Below are 19,687 nucleotides of genomic sequence, written 5' to 3'. Positions count from 1 at the left end.
CTGCATTCTATCAGACCCAATTTCGCCATCAGTACGATCGATATCAGTTTTGATACAACCTTACAGTAATGGACTGATCATATTGAAAGATAGACAAAGTTATTGAAGAAAAAAAAAAACAGTTTACTATATGAATTAACAGTTAGTAAGTGCATGAAAACTGACAAACTAATGTATTCCATAATTTGAGTTATTCGTACTCTCAAAGATTTTTTCTTTATCTAGAATTATTTCTTTGAAATGTCTAATTTGTATAATGGCTGTTCACTTTCATTACAATACCCAACATAAAACTGTAACAACAGTGTGATACCAAAACATTACACTGAAGGAACACAACATTCAGACCACTATAACTGCAAGTTTACAGCATGATTATGTATACATTAGTAGACATAGCAGAAGCAATCGTTCCAGATGTACGGTCAACTTAACCACCTGCTTGCATCCACGCTGTAACAACTTTATTAAAACACGCATTGATTTAAACAATTCCTCTATTGTTTGATACACAGCTTGTAATCAATATCTTTCTTCTTTACTGCGAAAAAAAAAACAAAAAAAGTTATACACAGTATGTATGAATATCATTTAAATCTTCATGCAATTTTTCCAAATATTTATAGAAACAACGATCCTGTTAAAATTGTTAATTTGCAAATATTGCAATGTAACTTTGTAAGTGCATAAAAACAGAAAAAGGTATTTATTTCAAACTTTTTTTTGCTGTGTTTTTAACTTAAAAATGCATAAATCCTAATTTCATGAACATAGCATTTTAACAAATTATGGGCACAATACCAAAAGTCATTTAAATTATCTTAAAAATGTGGACTGATTTTGATTCAGCATTGCGACCTACTGGAGACATAAATTAGGATACCGCAATCCGTGATTTGACATCCCCCTGTCGATTAGTCAGTATTTGAAGATGCTAAAATTTCCAGCAAAAAGTTAAGAATGTTACAAGAACAATAATTTATAGTCATTCATTAAATTAAAATTAATGATTGTATTTTCATTGGGTGAGGGTGGGTGCATACAAAAGTTACTGATGAATAAAATCAGTGGACAGATGTGAGGTGGAGGCTGACCCATGAATGTACAGGTGAAGGCACAATCAATGTTGATCTACATGTTCATGGAAAGGTTAAATACTAACAACTGCAAGCTTCCAATGGGTGGTAATGTTATGTACAGTATCTGTGGATTTTAAACAATTGTGCCATACTATATGAAATGTTGTCAATCAAAAAAACTTGAGGATATCGCAGTATATTGTTCTTCTATTTAGTTTGATGAAAAACTGTAAATGAAAAGGCTTGGCAATTTCATTAAATATCAAAATAACAAGGAAATGACTATCAAAATAACTTGACGTAGCAAGAACATGATCCTTGTTAAATCTATTTCAAATTTGATAAATTCTACCTATTATTCTGATACATGGGCATGAACCATTTTGCAAAAGGGCAATTCCTTAGGCAAATTTTTTCCAATTCAACAAAAAAACGCATCAATCCTTTATGAATGTTTTACATTTATTTGCAATTACAAAATCTACAATTAATTAAAAATGTGGGGTTGACATACACGGACGCAATTTAATGACACCTCATTACGGATAACTACAGTAAATTTACAAGATTATGATCAAAGAAATTTTACTCAAATTTTACAAACTGAATTTATAGAAATATATTATGTGCTCATGTAGAATATCATGTGTCAAACAAGGTCATAGATGTACAAAATTTACCTTAATAAATTAAACTAATCAGCAGAAAATTTCATTTCAGAACTATGCACCTATCTTATTAAATTGGTTTTGCCTTAAATGTTTAGTTGCGTTCAAGGTTGCTATGATATTAAAACAAGTTCTCCGCCAAGCGGGGCAATATACCCCCTGAAGGGTTATAGCAGAGGATGGGATATATATATAATAACTTGACTGTTGAAGCCCAAAGGACAGGAACAACAAATGGAAGAAATTCTAAAAAAAAATTCTAAGTGCACAGAAAAAAAAAAATTCTAAGTTTACAAAAAAAATCCTTACCAGGTAAAGATATGTCAAAATACACCTAAAAATTGGAGGTACCATCTATGTTGTACCCCAGAAAAGTGATCTTGGTTTTTCTGCTTCGGCCAATAATAAAAAAGTTACAAAATAAGCTATTTATAGTAACATAAAAGTGAAGTATTTCAATAAAAAAACTAGAATGTGTCTGTAGGACACAGGGTGTGCATCCCCCCCCCCCCCCCCCCACCCCCGGTACTTTTGCCTTATTTGCAGTCTTAATGGGGTATAGCCTCAACAAACATTTTATGGAAAGGATTCATTATTCTAGGCCACATACTTTTTCAGCTATGAGCATCACAAACAAAAAATCCATTATTTTGGCTACTTCAAGGGCCATAACTTTGTAATAAATGCTAAGAAGAATGCCAAGTGTGCAAGGACACATCAACATCATGATAAAAACCCAAGCAAGGTTTCAAAAATTTACATCAAATACTTTTTGAGCTAGACACATAATTAGGTGAAAATGTGCATTTTTTCTACTATTTCAGGGGCCATAACTTTAACAAGAGGACCATGATGATCCTGAATCGCTCACCTCTTCCCACATGACCCGGTTTTGAGTATGATGTCATTTTTCTATTATTTGACATAGTGACCTAGTTTTTGAGCTCATGTGACCCAGTTTTGAACCTGACCTAGATATTATCAAGATAAAAATTCTCATGAATTTTCATGAAGATCCATTGAAAAATATGGTCTCTAGAGAGGTCACGAGGTTTTTCTATTATTTGACCTATTGACCTAGTTTTCGAAGGTACGTGACCCTGTTTTGAACTTTACCTAGATATCATCAAGGTGAACATTCTCACTAATTTTCATGAAGATCTCATGAAAAATATGGCCTCTAGAGAGGTCACAAGGTTTTTCTATTTTTATACCTACTGGCTTAGTTTTTGACCGCACGTGACCCAGTTTCAAAACTGACCTAGATATCATCCAGGTGAACATTCAGATCAATTTTCATGAAGATCCATTGAAAAATATGGCCTCTAGAGAGGTCAAAAGATGTTTCTAATTTTTGACCTACTGACCTAGTTTTTGACCACAGTTGACCCAGTTTCAAACTTGACATAGATATCACCAAGATGAACATTCAGACCAGCTTTCATACAGATCCCATGAAAAGTATGGCCTCTAGAGAGGTCACAAGGTTTTTTTACTATTTGACCTACTGACCCAGTTTTTTAAGGCACGTGACCCAGTTTCAAATTTGACCTAGATATCATCAAGGTGAACATTCTGACCAATTTTCATGAAGATCCATTCAAGGGTATGGCCTCTAGAGAGGTCACAAGGTTTTTCTATTTCAAGACCTACTGACCTAGTTTTTGTTGCAGTTGACCCAGTTTCGAACTTGACCTATATATCATCAAGATAAACATTCAGACCAAGTTTCATACAGATCCCATGAAAAATATTACCTCTAGAGAGGTCACAACGTTTTTTCATTATTTGACCTACTGACCTACTTTTTGAGGGCACGTGGCCCACTTTCGAACTTGAACTAGATATCATCAAGACGAACATTCTGATCAATTTTTATGGAGATCCATTCACAAGTATGGTCTCTAGAGAGGTCACAAGGTTTTTCTATTTTTAGACCTACTGACCTAGTTTTTGACCGCACATGACCCTGTTTCAACCTTGACCTAGATATCATCAAGATGAACATTCAGACCAACTTTCATACAGATCCCATGAAAAATATGGCCTTTAGAGAGGTCACAAGGTTTTTTCTATTATTTGACCTACTGACCTAGTATTTGAGGGCACGTGACCCACTTTCAAACTTGACCTAGATATCATCAAGATGAACATTGACCAATTTTCATAAGATCCATAAAAATATGGCCTCAAGAGAGGTCACAAGGTTTTTCTATTTTTGACTACTGACCTAGTTTTTGAACGGCACGTGACCCACTTTCGAACTTGACCTAGATATCATCAAGATGAACCTTCAGACCAATTTCATAAGATCCCATGAAATATATGGCCTTAGAGAGGTCACAAGGTTTTTCTATTTTTGAAACTACTGACCTAGTTTTTGATGCACGTACCCAGTTTGAACTTGACCTAGATATCATCAAGGTGAACATTCAGACCAATTTCATAAGATCCATGAAAAATATGGCCTTAGAGAGGTCACAAGTTTTTCTATTTTTGACCTACTGACCTAGTTTTTGATGGCACGTGACCCAGTTTCGAACTTGACCTAGATATCATCAAGGTGAACTTCTGACCAATTTTCATGAAGATCTTTGACATATATGGCCTCTAGAGAGGTCACAAGGTTTTTCTATTTTTAGACCTACTGACCTTTTTTGATGGCACGTGACCCAGTTTCGAACTTGACCTAGATATCATCAAGATGAACATTCTGACCAATTTTCATGAAAGATCAAAAATATGGCCTCTAGAGTGGTCACAAGTTCAAAAGTTTACGGACCAGTAGGATGCGGACCGACGAACCTTGCCGATCACAAAAACTTACTGGACATATTAAAATAGGACCAGCCAAAAAATTGACGTTGAAGGTCACAAGTAAAAGATTATGCACGTTCAACATAGAGATTAAATACGAACGTAGGTGCGCGATCCAAGTAACAATGTGTCATTTTTGCTACAGGTGGCTAAAAAATAGGGCGACCAAAAAAATAATAGGGTGCAAGTTTCATCATGATTAAGACTATGCAAGTTTTCAATATTTATTCAAATACTTTTGAACTAGGTGCTCATTAGGTGAAAATGTACATTTTTGACTATTTCAGGGGCCATAACTCTGAAAATAGGGGCGAGCCAAGAATAGAGGTGCCATGTTCACTATCATGATAAGACTCATGCAAGGTTTCATCAATTATATCAAACATTTTGAGCTAGCGTCAGAAGGTGAAAATGACGCATTTTTGACTATTTCAGGGGCCATAACTCTGAAAATAGGGGGCAGAGAACTGGGGGTGCCAAGTTCATATCATGCAGAGGTTTCATCAATTTATATCAATATTTTGAGCTAGCGCGCATCAAGGTGAAAATGATGTGCATTTTTGACTATTTCAGGGGCCATAACTCAGAAAATAGGGGGCAGAGGCAGAAGAAAAATAGGAGGTGCGCAAGTTCATATCATGCAAGGTTTCATCAATTTATATCATATACTTTCTGAGCTAGGCGCATTCCAAGGTGAAAATGTGCATTTTTGACTATTTCAGGGGCCATAATCCAGAAAATAGGGGGCGGAGCCAGACGAAAAATAGGAGGTGCGCAAGTTCATATCATGAGCAAGGTTTCATCAATTTATATCAAATACTTTTGAGTTGGCCGTCACAAGGTGAAAATGTGCATTTTTGACTATTTCAGGGGCCATAACTCAGAAAATAGGGGGCGGAGTCAGACGAAAAATAGGAGGTGGGCAAGTTCATATCATGCAAGGTTTCATCAATTTATATCAAATACTTTTGAGCTAGGCCGTCACAAAGTGAAAATGTGCATTTTGACTATTTCAGGGGCCATAACTCAGAAAATAGGGGCGAGCCAGACGAAAAAATTGAGGTGCGCAAGTTCATATCATGATAAGACTCATGCAAGGTTTCATAATTGTATCAAACACTTTTGAGCTAGGCGTGTCACAAGGTGAAAATGTGCATTTTTGACTATTTCAGGGGCCATAACTCTCAAAATAGGGGGCGGAGCCAGACGAAAAATTGGAGGTGCGCAAGGTTCATATCATGATTAAAGACTCATGCAAGGTTTCATCAATCTTATATCAAATCACTTTTGAGCTTGGTTCGACACACGGTGAAAATGGACGGACGGATTCAGGGCCAAACCCAAATATAGGCGACCCAGCCACCATGGAGGGCGCAAGTTATTAATGAAAAATAAAGGATTCATAAATAAGAAAACTTAGTGCAGCTCAGAACTGACGGAGACGATCACTAGACACGATGAACACAAGACCATAACTATTGCCCACCACTCAGGGTGCGCACATATTGTAAGTTGAAAAGTCTGCATCAAAAACAAGAGCACTGCATGCAGAGTCGATACACATGAAACAAGTCATATGACCATTTGCCTAGTTGACCTTGACCTTAAGCCAGTCAATCGAACAAGTGCTCGCATGTCATTTGAAGTATATGAACATTTACCCAAGTTTTTAAATCCTTCAGCAGTTAAAGTTACGACAACAATAGTCATACTTTGACCCTAATGTACCTTGAACTAAACCAGCCATCAACGCGCTCTGCATTCGTCTCGAAGTGGTTAAATTTAAGTCAAGTTTCTTCGAAATCCTTCAAGGGGTTCAAGAGTTACAGAGCGGACATGAAACAAAGTCATATGACCTTTGACCCATAAGTGTGACCTTGACCTTGAAGTGAGCCATCCAAAACATGCACTCTGCACGTCATCTCGATGTAGTGAACATTTGTGTAAAGTTTCTTTGAAATTCTTCAAGGGGTTCAAGAGTTACAGAGCTGACACGAAATTGATAACAGACAGACACACAGACGAACACTGGGGGTATAACATAATACGTCCCTTTGGGCGTATAAAAAAATATACTGAAATTAAGCAACAATTCCTTCTACCTATAGACTCAAGTAACAAATTGGATTCAAATAATATTATGCTAATAAGGTTTGAAATCTGTTTACCTTTTGTTGAAATAACATAAACTTAAAACATTAATGCAGCTTTAAATTTTTTATTTAACCAACTTGAAATAGATCCAACTTTTAATACAGAGAAAGCATGGAGGTTAGTAGTGTATGATAAATAAAGGGTGTTGGCATTAACTAAGTTTTCATTTCTACTTCAATGTCCTATCCCACTATAGTGACTGCTACAAAGAATCTCGCTAGAAAACTACTGATAGAAACATTATGTCTAAACAATTCTTTTCACTTGAAATTTCACAAATATTTTTAAATTAGTTATTAAAGCTTCAGATATATTAGAATTAGAATTCCTTCATTTCAAACCAATACTACCTTGCAACTGACAAGAATTTCGGATCTTCCCCACATAAAACAATGGTGGAGAATAAATGATGCCTGTATTCAAAATTAACATAAATTTCACCTTATCCAGTGACATTTAACACTCATGCTCTTTAAAATTAAAAGTAAATGAACCAACTATCAAAGAATGTACCTTACAATTATCATAAAATCATCTCATCGTAAAAATTAAACACACCAGTTTAAGAAGAGACGATTTTAATAATAAAGTTTAAATATATGGAAACAAACTTCATATCATTTCACTTACACTGCAAGGTGTTGAGGCTCAAGTAATGCTACGAATGGCACAAATATACCAAATTGAGGCTCAAGTAATTCTTTAAATAGCAGAGATTCTATTCATACTAAATTGAGGCTCAATTAATGGCAGAGATAGCTGATTTTAACTCAAACCAAATTGAGGCTCAAGTAAAGCTATAAATAGCGCAGACAGATTTTATTCATTCCAAATTGAGGCTCAAGTAATGCTTTAAATAGCAGACCAAACTGAGGCTCAAGTAATGCTATAAACTGCATAGAAAGATGATTCCATTCAAACCAAATTGAGGCTTAAGTAATGCTAGAAAGAGCAGACAAGATTTTTTCATACCAAAAGCTGTTGTATCAAAATAGAAAGCGTCAGACAAGCCAATCTTGACAGGATGTGCGCTTGAGCTTATATTCACTATTGGAATAGGGAGCTGGAAATAAAGATGGCAACTTGTGTGAGTAATATTGTCAGTAATATGTCATACAAGTACACTAAGCTCTGTATGTTATGAAAGGCAAGTTAAGTACATGTGTAGAAAACTGCAGCTACTGAAAAGAAATATGTTACCTTGTTAACCATGTTAAAGCCACAACATGTCATTTTCATCACATGCCAAGATACTGATAAAACTCAGCTCTAAGTCTGATTTTACAAAAATTATATCAAGTTATTCTTTTAGCCATATCTTCAGCTTCAAAATGACCCTATCTTTTTATTGACTTAATTTCCTCATTGATGCTTTGAAAAGACAAGGTTTAATAAAATTCTACATTGTAGAACAGTATTTGTTTCAAACATGCAGAGGAACCTTAAAGATTAAAATATATTTAAGAATGTATTTGTATACAGAGAGATTAATGGAAAACTGTCAAAAGTTTTCTTATAATTCAAGAAGTTTTTTTCCATCTTGATGTGGACCGCCTTATATAAGAAATTTTCTCCCATTACTAAAAGTTACGTTTTAACTTACTGTAAAATCATTTAATTTCATGGGCATGAATTTTCGTGGTTTTTGTCAAAAAGGGAATTTCGTGGGGATATGAATTCGTGGATTTCAACTTTTGAACATAAAATGAATGGGATTTTACTTTTTCGTTGGAATTAAATTTCGAGGATTGACTCAACCACGAAATCCACGAAAATTAGTCCCCCACGAATATTAATGATTTCACAGTATGCTTCAAATTTTGAAGTTCTAAAGATTTCTCCAAGAAAACTATTTACTGTTAACTGTTGTAACTTCAACCATGGTCTAACAAGACAGAATAAAATGGTTCCTGTGGTCTAGCCATAGCTAAAGGGTAGCTACAATATGTCTAAATGATGCTGTGAAAATATCTCTACACTAAAATAAAGTAAACAAAGCATAACTGTGCAAACATGGATGATAATTTAACCCTTAGCCTGCTAAATTTCTAAAATGGACTGTTCCATCATTCAGTTTGGGCAATACCATTTATTATTTGAAGGGGTGTTCACTGAAAATTTACTAACTGAATAGCGAACAGTGCAGACCATGATCAGACTGCACGGATGTGCAGGCTGATCTTGGTCTGCACTGGTCGCAAAGGCTGAAATATTCGCCGCCAGCAGGCTAAAGGTTAATGTAATATAGATTCATTATCAATGGTAAATACTGCTTGAAAAAGTCACCCTGAAGAAGAAACACCATGGAAATAAGTTCTGACCTAGAGAATACAACAACTCTGTTGGAAAAAATGAGTTTTCTGATGTTTCACTGTTACTACACCAATGCTATAACATGACAAAATTTACTGTATTTTGGGAAAACATGACACAGTATGAGGGTAAAAGTGGATCATGTCTGGGATGGATTTCGAAGCAGGAATGGCAAAATTAATAATATCTCCTAACTATATGACTAAGTAGGATCATAGATAACAGGATTTTAAGGCTGCATGTCTCTAAATGAGAATCTAACAAGAAGCCCGTGACTTATACTGGGCACAAAGGCTATATATCTCTAAATGAAAATGCAACAGGATGCCCATGACTTCTACAAGATGCAAAGGCTACTTTGCGGCACTGCAAAATTAACTAAATCAACAGTAACATATGCCCAGAAATAACCTACTGTTTCTAGCCTACTTGCTTGAAGTATTTTGAGCAGACTTTTTAACATCCAACTGATTTTCTATAAAGCTGAAATCCACAAGGATATGCAAGCGTTCAGCAGATTTTCTAGGACCCTTTGTTTCAATACTTCAGCACTTTCTCTCCAAACTTTATATAAAAGATAATACGTAAGGGTAGATTTCTCGGAAACACAGAGCACCACAAACACAGCCTCAGAGCCACACATTTGCAAAGTAGGCCCACAATGAAAAGAAGCTGTAACAAAAATATTACAGACGGGTTGCTTCAAAAATCCAACAAGTACATTTTAATTTTATGCAAAATATAGATAGAGGAGGAGGAATGGGTAATGGGTAAGAATTTACAGATCTGTAAACATTTAGACAAATGTTATGAGTCTCATATGACTCTGGATATACAAGCATTTAGCAAAATTTGTTAACAGGTCCTGTTCAATAAATGCTAAGGACTTTATAGAAATACAACCATTTGGTTAATTTCACATTTGATACTCTTCAGACATGGGCAAAGGACTCTAAAGATACACAAGCCTTTGGTTCAATTAAGATTTTGTGGATATATAAGCTTTTGGTTCAATTTAACAGCTGATTTTCTTTAAACATTGGATATGGACTATATGGAAATACAAACATTTGGTTCTTGGTTTCAAACCTTGTATAAGGACTCTATGGATATTCAAGCATTTGGTTCATGGTTTCAAACTTTGGATAAGGACTCTATTGATATTCAAGCATTTGATTCATGGTTTCAAACTTTGGATAAGGACTCTACAGATATTCAAGCATTGGGTTAAAGCTTTCAAACATTGGATAGGGACTCTACACATAAACAAGCATTTAGTTCATGGTTTCAAACTTTGGATAAGGACTTTATTGATATTCAAGCATTTGATTCATGGTTTCAAACTTTGGAGAAGGACTCTACAGATATTCAAGCATTTGGTTAAAGGTTTCAAACATTGGATAAGGACTCTACACATAAACAAGCATTTGGCTCATGGTTTCAAACTTTGGATAAGGACTCAACTAATATACAAGCATTTGGTTCTTGGTTTCAAACTTTGGATAAGGACTCTACAGATATACAAGCATTTGGTTCATGGTTTCAAACCTTGGATAAGGACTCTACACATAAACAAGCATTTGGTTCATGGTTTCAAACTTTGGATAAGGACTCAACTGATACACAAGCATTTGGTTCATGGTTTCAAGTTTTGGATAATGATTTTACAGATAAACAAGCATTTGGTTTACGGTTTCAAACTTTCAATAAGGACTCAACTGATATACAAGCATTTGGTTCATGCTTTCAAACCTTGGATAAGGACTCAAGAGATACACAAGCATTTGGTTCATGGTTTCAAACTTTGGATAAGGACTCTACAGAAATAAAAGCATTCTGTTCATGGTTTTAAACTTTGAATAAAGACTCTATGGATATTCAAGCATTTGGTTCATGGTTTCAAACCTTGGATATGGACTCTACAGAATACAAGCATTTGATTAATGGTTTCAAACTCTGGATAAGGACTCTTCTGATATACCAGCATTTGCCCATGGTTTAAAACATTGGATAAGGTCTCTATTGATATACAAGCAGTTTGTTCATGGTGATGCTCTGGCAAATATACTACATGTAATGGGGTCTGGTGAAAAAAATGTATTCAACATTACCAAATATTGGAACTGAAACCAAATTTAAACTGAAAGGGTAAAAAGAAACTATAACTGAATAAGATGCACTTGAATACTTGAAATGATATAACAGTAAACAACATAAAATAAAATGAAGACAAAGTGATATAAGGTATGCTGATAACTACAACTGGTCCCAAATAAAAAAGATTCATAATTGTGAGTAGTGACCTTACATGAATTTGGAGGTAAGAGAAGAACTTGCAAGTCAGAAAGATGATAAACTATCTAAGTTCTACTTTCTTACTGACAGACATTATTGTAGCACATGATGACAGAAAAGACATGTTATGCTGGATTATGTTGCAACACTTCAACTACAACAAATGCTATAAAGAAACCGCTCAAAACGTTATATGTGCAAAACAGATGTTGGCCCAAACTCTTCAAAAAACTGTTAATTAAATAATATCTTATTCATCACTGAAGCAGACATTCAACAAACCTTTTATAAAAAAAATAATAAACTAGCATTTAAAGAAATCAAATTTTCTTTGTTTAAAAAAGAAAAAAAAATATATGTAAAAAATAAATTGTGCAATTTTATGGATTACTCCACCAGTATGGTCAATGAAGAGGTTGAGTCAAACATAAGAGGTTGATATTTCATACTTTAAACAATCTGTGCTAAAACTGGTTATCAATATATAAAGCTGCAACTGCCACTTAAAAGTATCAAAAGAAATTCTTGATTTCGATTTTATTGTTTTAATTCTAAATGCGACTTTTGATAAATTATTGTACTGTTTTCGAAAAACCCATAGTTTAATTTAATTGTAGGTTTTTTTTTTTGTATTTTTTTGAAATGTTACAAACATTACATGTATGCAAGTGTTAACTGAAATATCAATCTCTGTTAAAGCTATTGTTAAGTAAAAGCTTGTTAATATGGCTGTGGTTTTCCATACCATCGTCCAAAGCAGTATCAAAATAAAAAGCATCAGACAATCCCACCGCAACTTTGTGAGATTTCGAAGAAATATTTGACACAGGAATCGCAAGCTGAAAACCAATATAGAACACAACAATTATTGCCCTGGAAATGTCTAGCTAAGTGGGTGACTAGATAATTAGCTGAAAATCAACATAGAAACACAACCATAACTGCCCTGAAAACATCTAGACAATTAGCTGAAAATCAACATAGAAACACAACCATAACTGCCCTGGAAATATCTAGATAATTAGCCGAAAATTAACATTAGAAACACAACCATAACTGCCCTGAAAATATATCTAGATAATTAGCTGAAAATCAACATTAGAAACACAACTGTAACTGCCCTGTAAAAGTCTTGTTAACAGCAATTATTGCCTTGGATATGTCTAGGCAACTAGTTGAAAATCAACACAGAACACATCAATTATTGCCCTGTAAAAGTCTAGATAACTAGCTAAACTTGACATGGAACACATCAATTATTGCCCCGTAAAAGTCTAGATAACTAGCTAAAGTTGATATGGAACACATCAATTATTGCCCTGGAAATGTCCAGATAACTGACTCAAAACCAAAATAGACCATAACAAACACTGCCCTGGCAAATATCTACATAACTGGCCATTTTTCTTGTATCTCCTATGTCTGGACAGCTAGAAATTCTGGATAACTCGAACATTTTTTGCATACCAGACAGGATTTTACAATGTTACCATTGCTGGAAAAACTTGTCTTACACCTCAGAGTGTAAAATGATGCACATGCTGTAATATATAAATGAATGTGAAAATTCATATCATCTTTTAATAAAATAGTGCTTATAAGAAAGGCATCTGTTTTACTTTCAATCTTCTATTAACTAAAGGCATGCACGAATGCCAGTTTATCACCAAACGAATGTGCGGATGGGAATATAATGGCTCTGAGGAAACTGTTTTGCAGTAACTCAGCAGAGCCTCAATACCCCCTAATCAGTTACCATCAAGCTAGATATTTCCATCTGTACCTTCAACCAGTGAAAGTTTCTTATATTGCTCATCCTCTTCTGTACCATGAGCAATCACATTTTCACTGTATAAAACATTCAAATAAAGCAACTATGTTTTGGTCAGTATGTTTGGTTAGAATTTGTTTTTTAAAGATAACAGAATACTGTATTGTCTAAAATGAATATACTGTCAATATGCCAAACAGACCCATGTCCTGATATTATAAAACTGAGTTTGAAAACCAGGGTAAAAATCTCGAGCAATCTCAAAGTTGAAACCGGCCAATGCCAAAGTTGCTTTCCTAATGAGTTTGCCTGCAAAATCAGTTTTATAACGCGTAAGCATGGACCACAAATAAAATGGCCATCAGTTGACTCATGCTGCTGAATTTCGAACTATAATATTTTTGTCAGCATGATGTAAAGACTGACGGATATATGAAAATGACACAAATATCTTGTAGAATTAATCTCCCCAATGCACTCAATATATGCCTCAAGTAAACTGTATATTTGGAAAATATATTACATTTTTTGTCTACTTCTGTAATTTGCATAATTAGTGTTTACACTCTAACAGTATAAATTATACATCATTAAAATTGATAAAATAATTAAAATAGATAAATCATACAAATGAAGATATATTTCTGTATTTCATATTAAAGATTTTTGTTCATATCACTGAGTGTAAAACAATTTACCTGTTTATAAACAAAAGCAATAGATCCATTCATATGAAGTATAGCTTGGAACTGGAAAGACCCCGTGCCTGAAATGAAAAATTGAAAGAATTGCACTGTCAGCATTCTGGTGTATGATACAGATGAATCATATGGTGTCAAACATTTTTTGTTAACTCTTTGAATGAAGTAAAGAACTGACTGCTTTCAGTACAACTTCTTCACAAGCAGCGGTCAATGTCCCCACCTTGTGACCATCCCCACATTGTGACAAGGGGCACTCTACAATTGAGCTATTTACCATAATTTCATCAAGTGGCTCAACCTTTTCATGAAGCTCATAACCTGAGGCTATTTTCTTACAAATTTTTTTAACATTGTTACTTTTGTAAGTTTTGAACTAAAAATGGCTCACATTTTGAGCTAGTAAAGCCCCTGTTGTGGTCAACTTCTTGTGCAATTTTATAAACCATTTATAGAAGATTGCAACAATTAACACTTTAGGAATATTTTCCACACATTCCTACCCCACTGCAAAAAAATAGCTAAGATTATTTAGTTTCTAATTTTTTGTCTTTTCTTTTAAATGAAAACTTTATATTTTGATGGTGGAAAATAAGGCCATAGTGAGTGGCAATAAAAAGATAATTATGGTGAGGCCAAGGACAGAATAAAACAATGTGCTTTGATTAATTTAATCGTCCTTTTTAACATGCAAATTAGTCTTAATTTGTTGCAGTGCAGCTTTCATAAAATGCATGTCTTTGTAAGATGAACCATGATATCAAACAAGAGCTGTTAGAATGACAACATACTCAAAAATGTTTGCTGATAGAGAAGAGAAAATGACAGTAAATGGTGGATGCAGTGAAAAAATTACAGATTTTTTCACAACTTCTGGAGTGGGTAGGGGGATCTGATATGGGAGGGGTATACAGTTGGGTTTGCATGTGGATGCTTAGAAAACAATATGGAGCAGACATGAACGGGTGAAGAATGGCAAAAGAAATCCTTTTTAGGGATTGGATGGAGAAGCAGTCTCATGAATAAGTTGGCTTCCTACAGCAGAAGCTGTCCTTCGCTTACTAGCACCAGTCCCAGTATAAGGTTGAATGCACAAGATAAAGTGCAACAGAGATCTGTGCCATAAAACCCAATATCTGACACCCCTGTGACCTTGACATTTGGAGTACCCTGACCCTAAATCTAAACATATCTGCCACTTATCAAGACAAGAGCACCGCCTTGTGGGTGCTGACGCTCATCTGATTTTTTTTGTATAATAGAAATATTGTCCTACCCATGATTTTCTAAGTCTAAAAAGGGCCATCATTCTTGCAAAAAGCAGGATAGAGTTATGTTTCTTGATGTACAGTGTCCACTTATGATGGTGAAAAACTGTTGCAAGTTTTAAAGCAATAGCTTTGATAGTTTATGAGAAAAGTATACTTAAACATAATACTCAACCAAGAAAATGATTTTCTAAGTCCAAAAGGGGCAATAATTATTGCAAAAAGCAGGATGGAGTTATGTTGCTTGCTGTACAGGGTCAGCTTATGATGGTGAACAAGTGTTGCAAGTTTCAAAGCAATAGCTTTGATAGTTTAAGAGAAAAAGTTCACCTAAACATAAAACTTAACCAAGAAATCTGATATTTTCTAAGTCCAAAAGGGGCCATAAATCTTGCAAAAAGCAGGATGGAGTTATGTTTCTTGATGTACAGGGTCAGCTTATGATGGTGAACAAGTGTTGCAAGTTTCAAAGCAATAGCTTTGATAGTTTAAGAGAAAAAGTTCACCTAAACATAAAACTTAACCAAGAAATCTGATATTTTCTAAGTCCAAAAGGGGCCATAAATCTTGCAAAAAGCAGGATGGAGTTATGTTTCTTGATGTACAGGGTCAGCTTATGATGGTGAACAAGTGTTGCAAGTTTTAAAGCAAAATCTTTGATAGTTTAGGATAAAAGCTGACCTAAACATAAAACTTAACCAAGAAAACTGATTTTCTAAGTCCAAAAGGGGCAATAATTCTTGCAAAAAGCAAGATGGAGTTATGTTTCTTGATGTACATGGTCTGCTTATGATGGTAAACAAGTATTCCAAGTTTCAAAGCAATAGCTTTGATAGTTTAGGAGAAAAGTTGACCTAAACATAAAACTTAACCAAGAAATCTGATATTTTCTAAGTACAAAAGGGGCCATAAATCTTGCAAAAAGCAAGATGGAGTTATGTTTCTTGCTATACAGGGTCAGCTTATGATGGTGAACAAGTATTCCAAGTTTCAAAGCAATAGCTTTGATAGTTTAGGAGAAAAGCAGACCTAAACATAAAACTTAACCAGGCAACGCCGACGCCGACGCCGACGCCGACGCCGACAACCGCTCAAGTGATGACAATAACTCATCATTTTTTTTCAAAAAATCAGATGAGCTAAAAATACTTTATGTAAGGACTGAAGTTAATTGGGGTATTAATTTAAGAAGTTATAATGAAATAAAACCATTATACTTTAACATTCAAGCGTCGCACAAGGCAACATAGATGCTTGTAAAACAGCCGTCCTTATTCTTTGAAAAGTTGAGTTAGAAACCAGTTTAAATAGTTCAGTCACATTAATCATGCAATGATGATAAATCTTTGCATACTCGAGTAAGAAAAAAAATCCAAACTTTAATCCAAATTTCTATTTCCCCTAAATCATGCAGCTTTTTATGGTAACCTTTTTGCTTATGCCTATATATCCACTGATAAATTGTGGGGAAGCAGGCATGGGGTACACATATTTTACACTTATTTGGATAAGAAGGCCTTTAAAATGATTTAAAGTAAAGAAGGGATATAAGACTTTGCAAAAATATTATGTACAAAAATAATCATTTAATTAGAGCAAAATTATTGCTTTATTTAATACCAACTATCTAACTGTAAGTAAAATGTAAGTAAATGTAATAAAATGGTTTTTGTACCTTCATCGGACCTACCGTTTTGGTCCTGTAGATGTACATCTCGCCATTCAACAACAAATTTTTTGTCTGTAATACAATGCACGTATTATACATATATACAACATATAAATTAATCTTTGAAATAGTGTAATGAATGATCTAGAATTTACCAGCAAAAGGTATTAATCAATCTAAAAGAGAAAATGTACAAATAAGGTGCAAAATGTGTAATGGCTGACAACTGCCCTAAAAACAAAACAAACACACTTCAAGAAACTATTTTATGTTGTAGAATAGCTTCCCTAATTCATTTGTTTCTACATGTCATTTCCAAATTCAGTTGTTTTACCTGTCTTTTCCTAATTCAGCTGTTTTAAACCTATCCTTTCCTAATTCAATTGTTTTTACCTGTCCATTCCTAACTCAGCTGTTTTAACCTGTCTTTTCCTAATTCAGTTCTTTTTACCTGTACTTTTTTAATTCGATTTTTTAACCTATTCTTTCTAATTCAGCTGTTTTTACCTGTCATTTCCTAATTCAGCTGTTTTACCCATCTTTTCCTAATTCAGCTGTTTTTACCTGTCCTTTCCTTAATTAAATCAGCTGTTTTTACCCAACTTTTCCTGATTCATTTCTTTTTACCTGCCTTTTCCTAATTCAGCTGTTTATACCTGCTGCATTACTGTTTTTTTTTTAAATCATCTTTTTTTCTAAGAATTTCACTGCTTGAACTTTCAAAAAGCAAACATATCTCTACATGAAAATAGTAAACATTACTTTAAATTCTGCATTGGTTTTTTTTTGCTCCATCTCCTTTTTATGGTAAATGCTAAAAAAGATCATATTCTATGACTGGAAGGCAACTGGCAACCTTTTGATTTTTTTTTTTACAGAAACACAGAATTGAGAAGGTATTCCACAGCATTTACTGCAATTGTGGATCTGGACATGGGGTCACGATGCACACATCCCCCCTTTAACAGCCCAAACTGAGAATAACAATTTTAAACCATTCCCTAACCACACAGTTTCATTAACCCATATCCTGTCTGATCTGGTGTATTGATTGTTTTGTTGTTGTTTTTGTTAGGTTTAACGTCGCACCGACACAATTATAGGTCATATGGCGACTTTCCAGCTTTGATGGTAGAGGAAGACCCCAGGTGCCCCTCCGTGCATTATTTCATCATGAGCGGGCACCTGGGTAGAACCACCCACCTTCCGTAAGCCAGCTGGATGGCTTCCTCACATGAAAAATTCAATGCCCTGAGTGAGGCTCGAACCCACATCGATGAGGGGCAAGTGATTTGAAGTCAGCGACCTTAACCACTTGGCCTCGGAGGCCCCTCTGGTATATTGAAGTAAAACTTCTAAAATATCATGTCTGCATTGTTTTGCAATTAAAAATGTAAAACCTCTACCAATCAGCAACCCCTTTTACGAGAAATTTCAGATCCACTCCTGCATGTTTTAATTAATGATAATTAATTGTGTAAAGACTGCAAACAGTTTAAAAGATGTCATACATTTTCATTACTCATTAAAGCTTATATAACGGTTGTTAATTGCATTCAGGTTTATTTGCAAAAATATTTTTTTCTACGCAGCTGTGCAGAATTGTAATAAGGTATTGTTAATATACTATGAACTATATAGAAGTATTTAGATTTGGTGTACGCTTAATGAATTTTTATGAAGAGCATATTAAAAGATAGATAATAAAGAATATTTAATGAAGAGCAAATGAAAAGATTGGGTATAGAGAATGTATTATCAACAGCAAATAACAAGAGCTGTCACTATGGTGAACATTTATGCCAAGTTATTTTAAAATCCCTTCATGGCTGGCAGAGTTATGGACCGGACACGAAACAGACCCTGTTTTAACCTTTGACCTCCAAGTGTGACCTTGACCTTAGAGCTAGGGGTCTGGGTCTTGCGTATGACATGTTGTCTCATTATGGTGAACATTTATGCCAAGTTATTTCAAAATCTCTTTATGGATGGCAGAGTTACAACCCGAACAAGAATTTACATACAACATACAGGGAATAAAGACCATTTTATCCAGAGCAAATTAAAAGATAAGGAATAAAGAATATCTTATGAGGAGCAAACTTAAAGATAGAAAATAAAGAATATGTTATGAACAGCATTAACAAACTGAGGAAAAAAGAGTGTCTGAGAAAAAATATCATGAAAAGCGAATTTAAAGGTAGAGAATGAGGAGTATTTTATAAAGAGCAAATAAAAAGATAGAGAATAGAGTATTTTATGAGGAGCAAATTAAAAGATAGAGAATAAAGTGTATTTTATGAGGAGCAAATTAAAAGTTAGAGAATAAATGAAAGTTTCACTGAAATCACAAGGACCATCCTGTAGCTCATCATTTTGTTAGAAATCAATTTCAAAGCAAATATTCTTACACAATAATTACCCATTATGTTTAAAGTGAACTTCTTTCAATTATTAGTTAAAGCACATACATTTTCACAAATGGAAAATGTCAAAAATTACATAGTATTTTTTAATCTCTGTTAAGTTACTGTAGTTTGAAACAGCCAATCTGATGGTCCTTGTGAAAGTCATCACTTTATTTCTACAATACCGTAACTAGCTTTTTGATAGTTTTGGAAAACGATGTTTAAAGATTTGAGTGTTAATGACTTTGCACAACTTACAGCCTCGTTGAACTAAAATTTAGCCTGTTTATGTTAGTTCTACAAGGCCACAAATTCACCATCACACAGAGGTCATAGAGACATACCTCATGACACTAAAATCTCAATTTCGCCAAAAATGGACTTATGGCATTGTGTAAATAAGGCAACAAAGTGTCTACATACATATCTATGAAACTGTGACGGTCTGCTAGATGATGGTAAAGCCAAAATAAAAACGTTACTAGATTTTTGTCACTTCCACAAATAAATTTTGCCAGTGCTCCAGTTAGGGTTTCCTAATATA

At 34.4% G+C, this 19,687-nt stretch overlaps 1 protein-coding gene across 1 annotated transcript in view; it reads right to left on the bottom strand.

Annotated features, from left to right (window-relative positions):
• Positions 1-19,687, bottom strand: part of LOC123531189 (plexin domain-containing protein 2-like) — a 103,798-nt gene that overhangs the window by 26,777 nt on the left and 57,334 nt on the right. The window contains exons 6-9 of the mRNA XM_053518236.1: positions 16,742-16,807; positions 13,796-13,863; positions 7,613-7,781; positions 7,349-7,418 (exon numbers count right to left, since the gene is read on the bottom strand). Of these exons, the coding sequence (XP_053374211.1) occupies positions 7,349-7,418; positions 7,613-7,781; positions 13,796-13,863; positions 16,742-16,807 (373 nt within the window). The remainder of the gene's footprint in view (positions 1-7,348; positions 7,419-7,612; positions 7,782-13,795; positions 13,864-16,741; positions 16,808-19,687) is intronic.

Source organism: Mercenaria mercenaria, chromosome 11, assembly GCF_021730395.1.
Source record: "Mercenaria mercenaria strain notata chromosome 11, MADL_Memer_1, whole genome shotgun sequence".
Lineage (NCBI taxonomy): Eukaryota > Metazoa > Mollusca > Bivalvia > Venerida > Veneridae > Mercenaria > Mercenaria mercenaria.
This window is presented reverse-complemented; position numbering and strand designations above follow the sequence as displayed.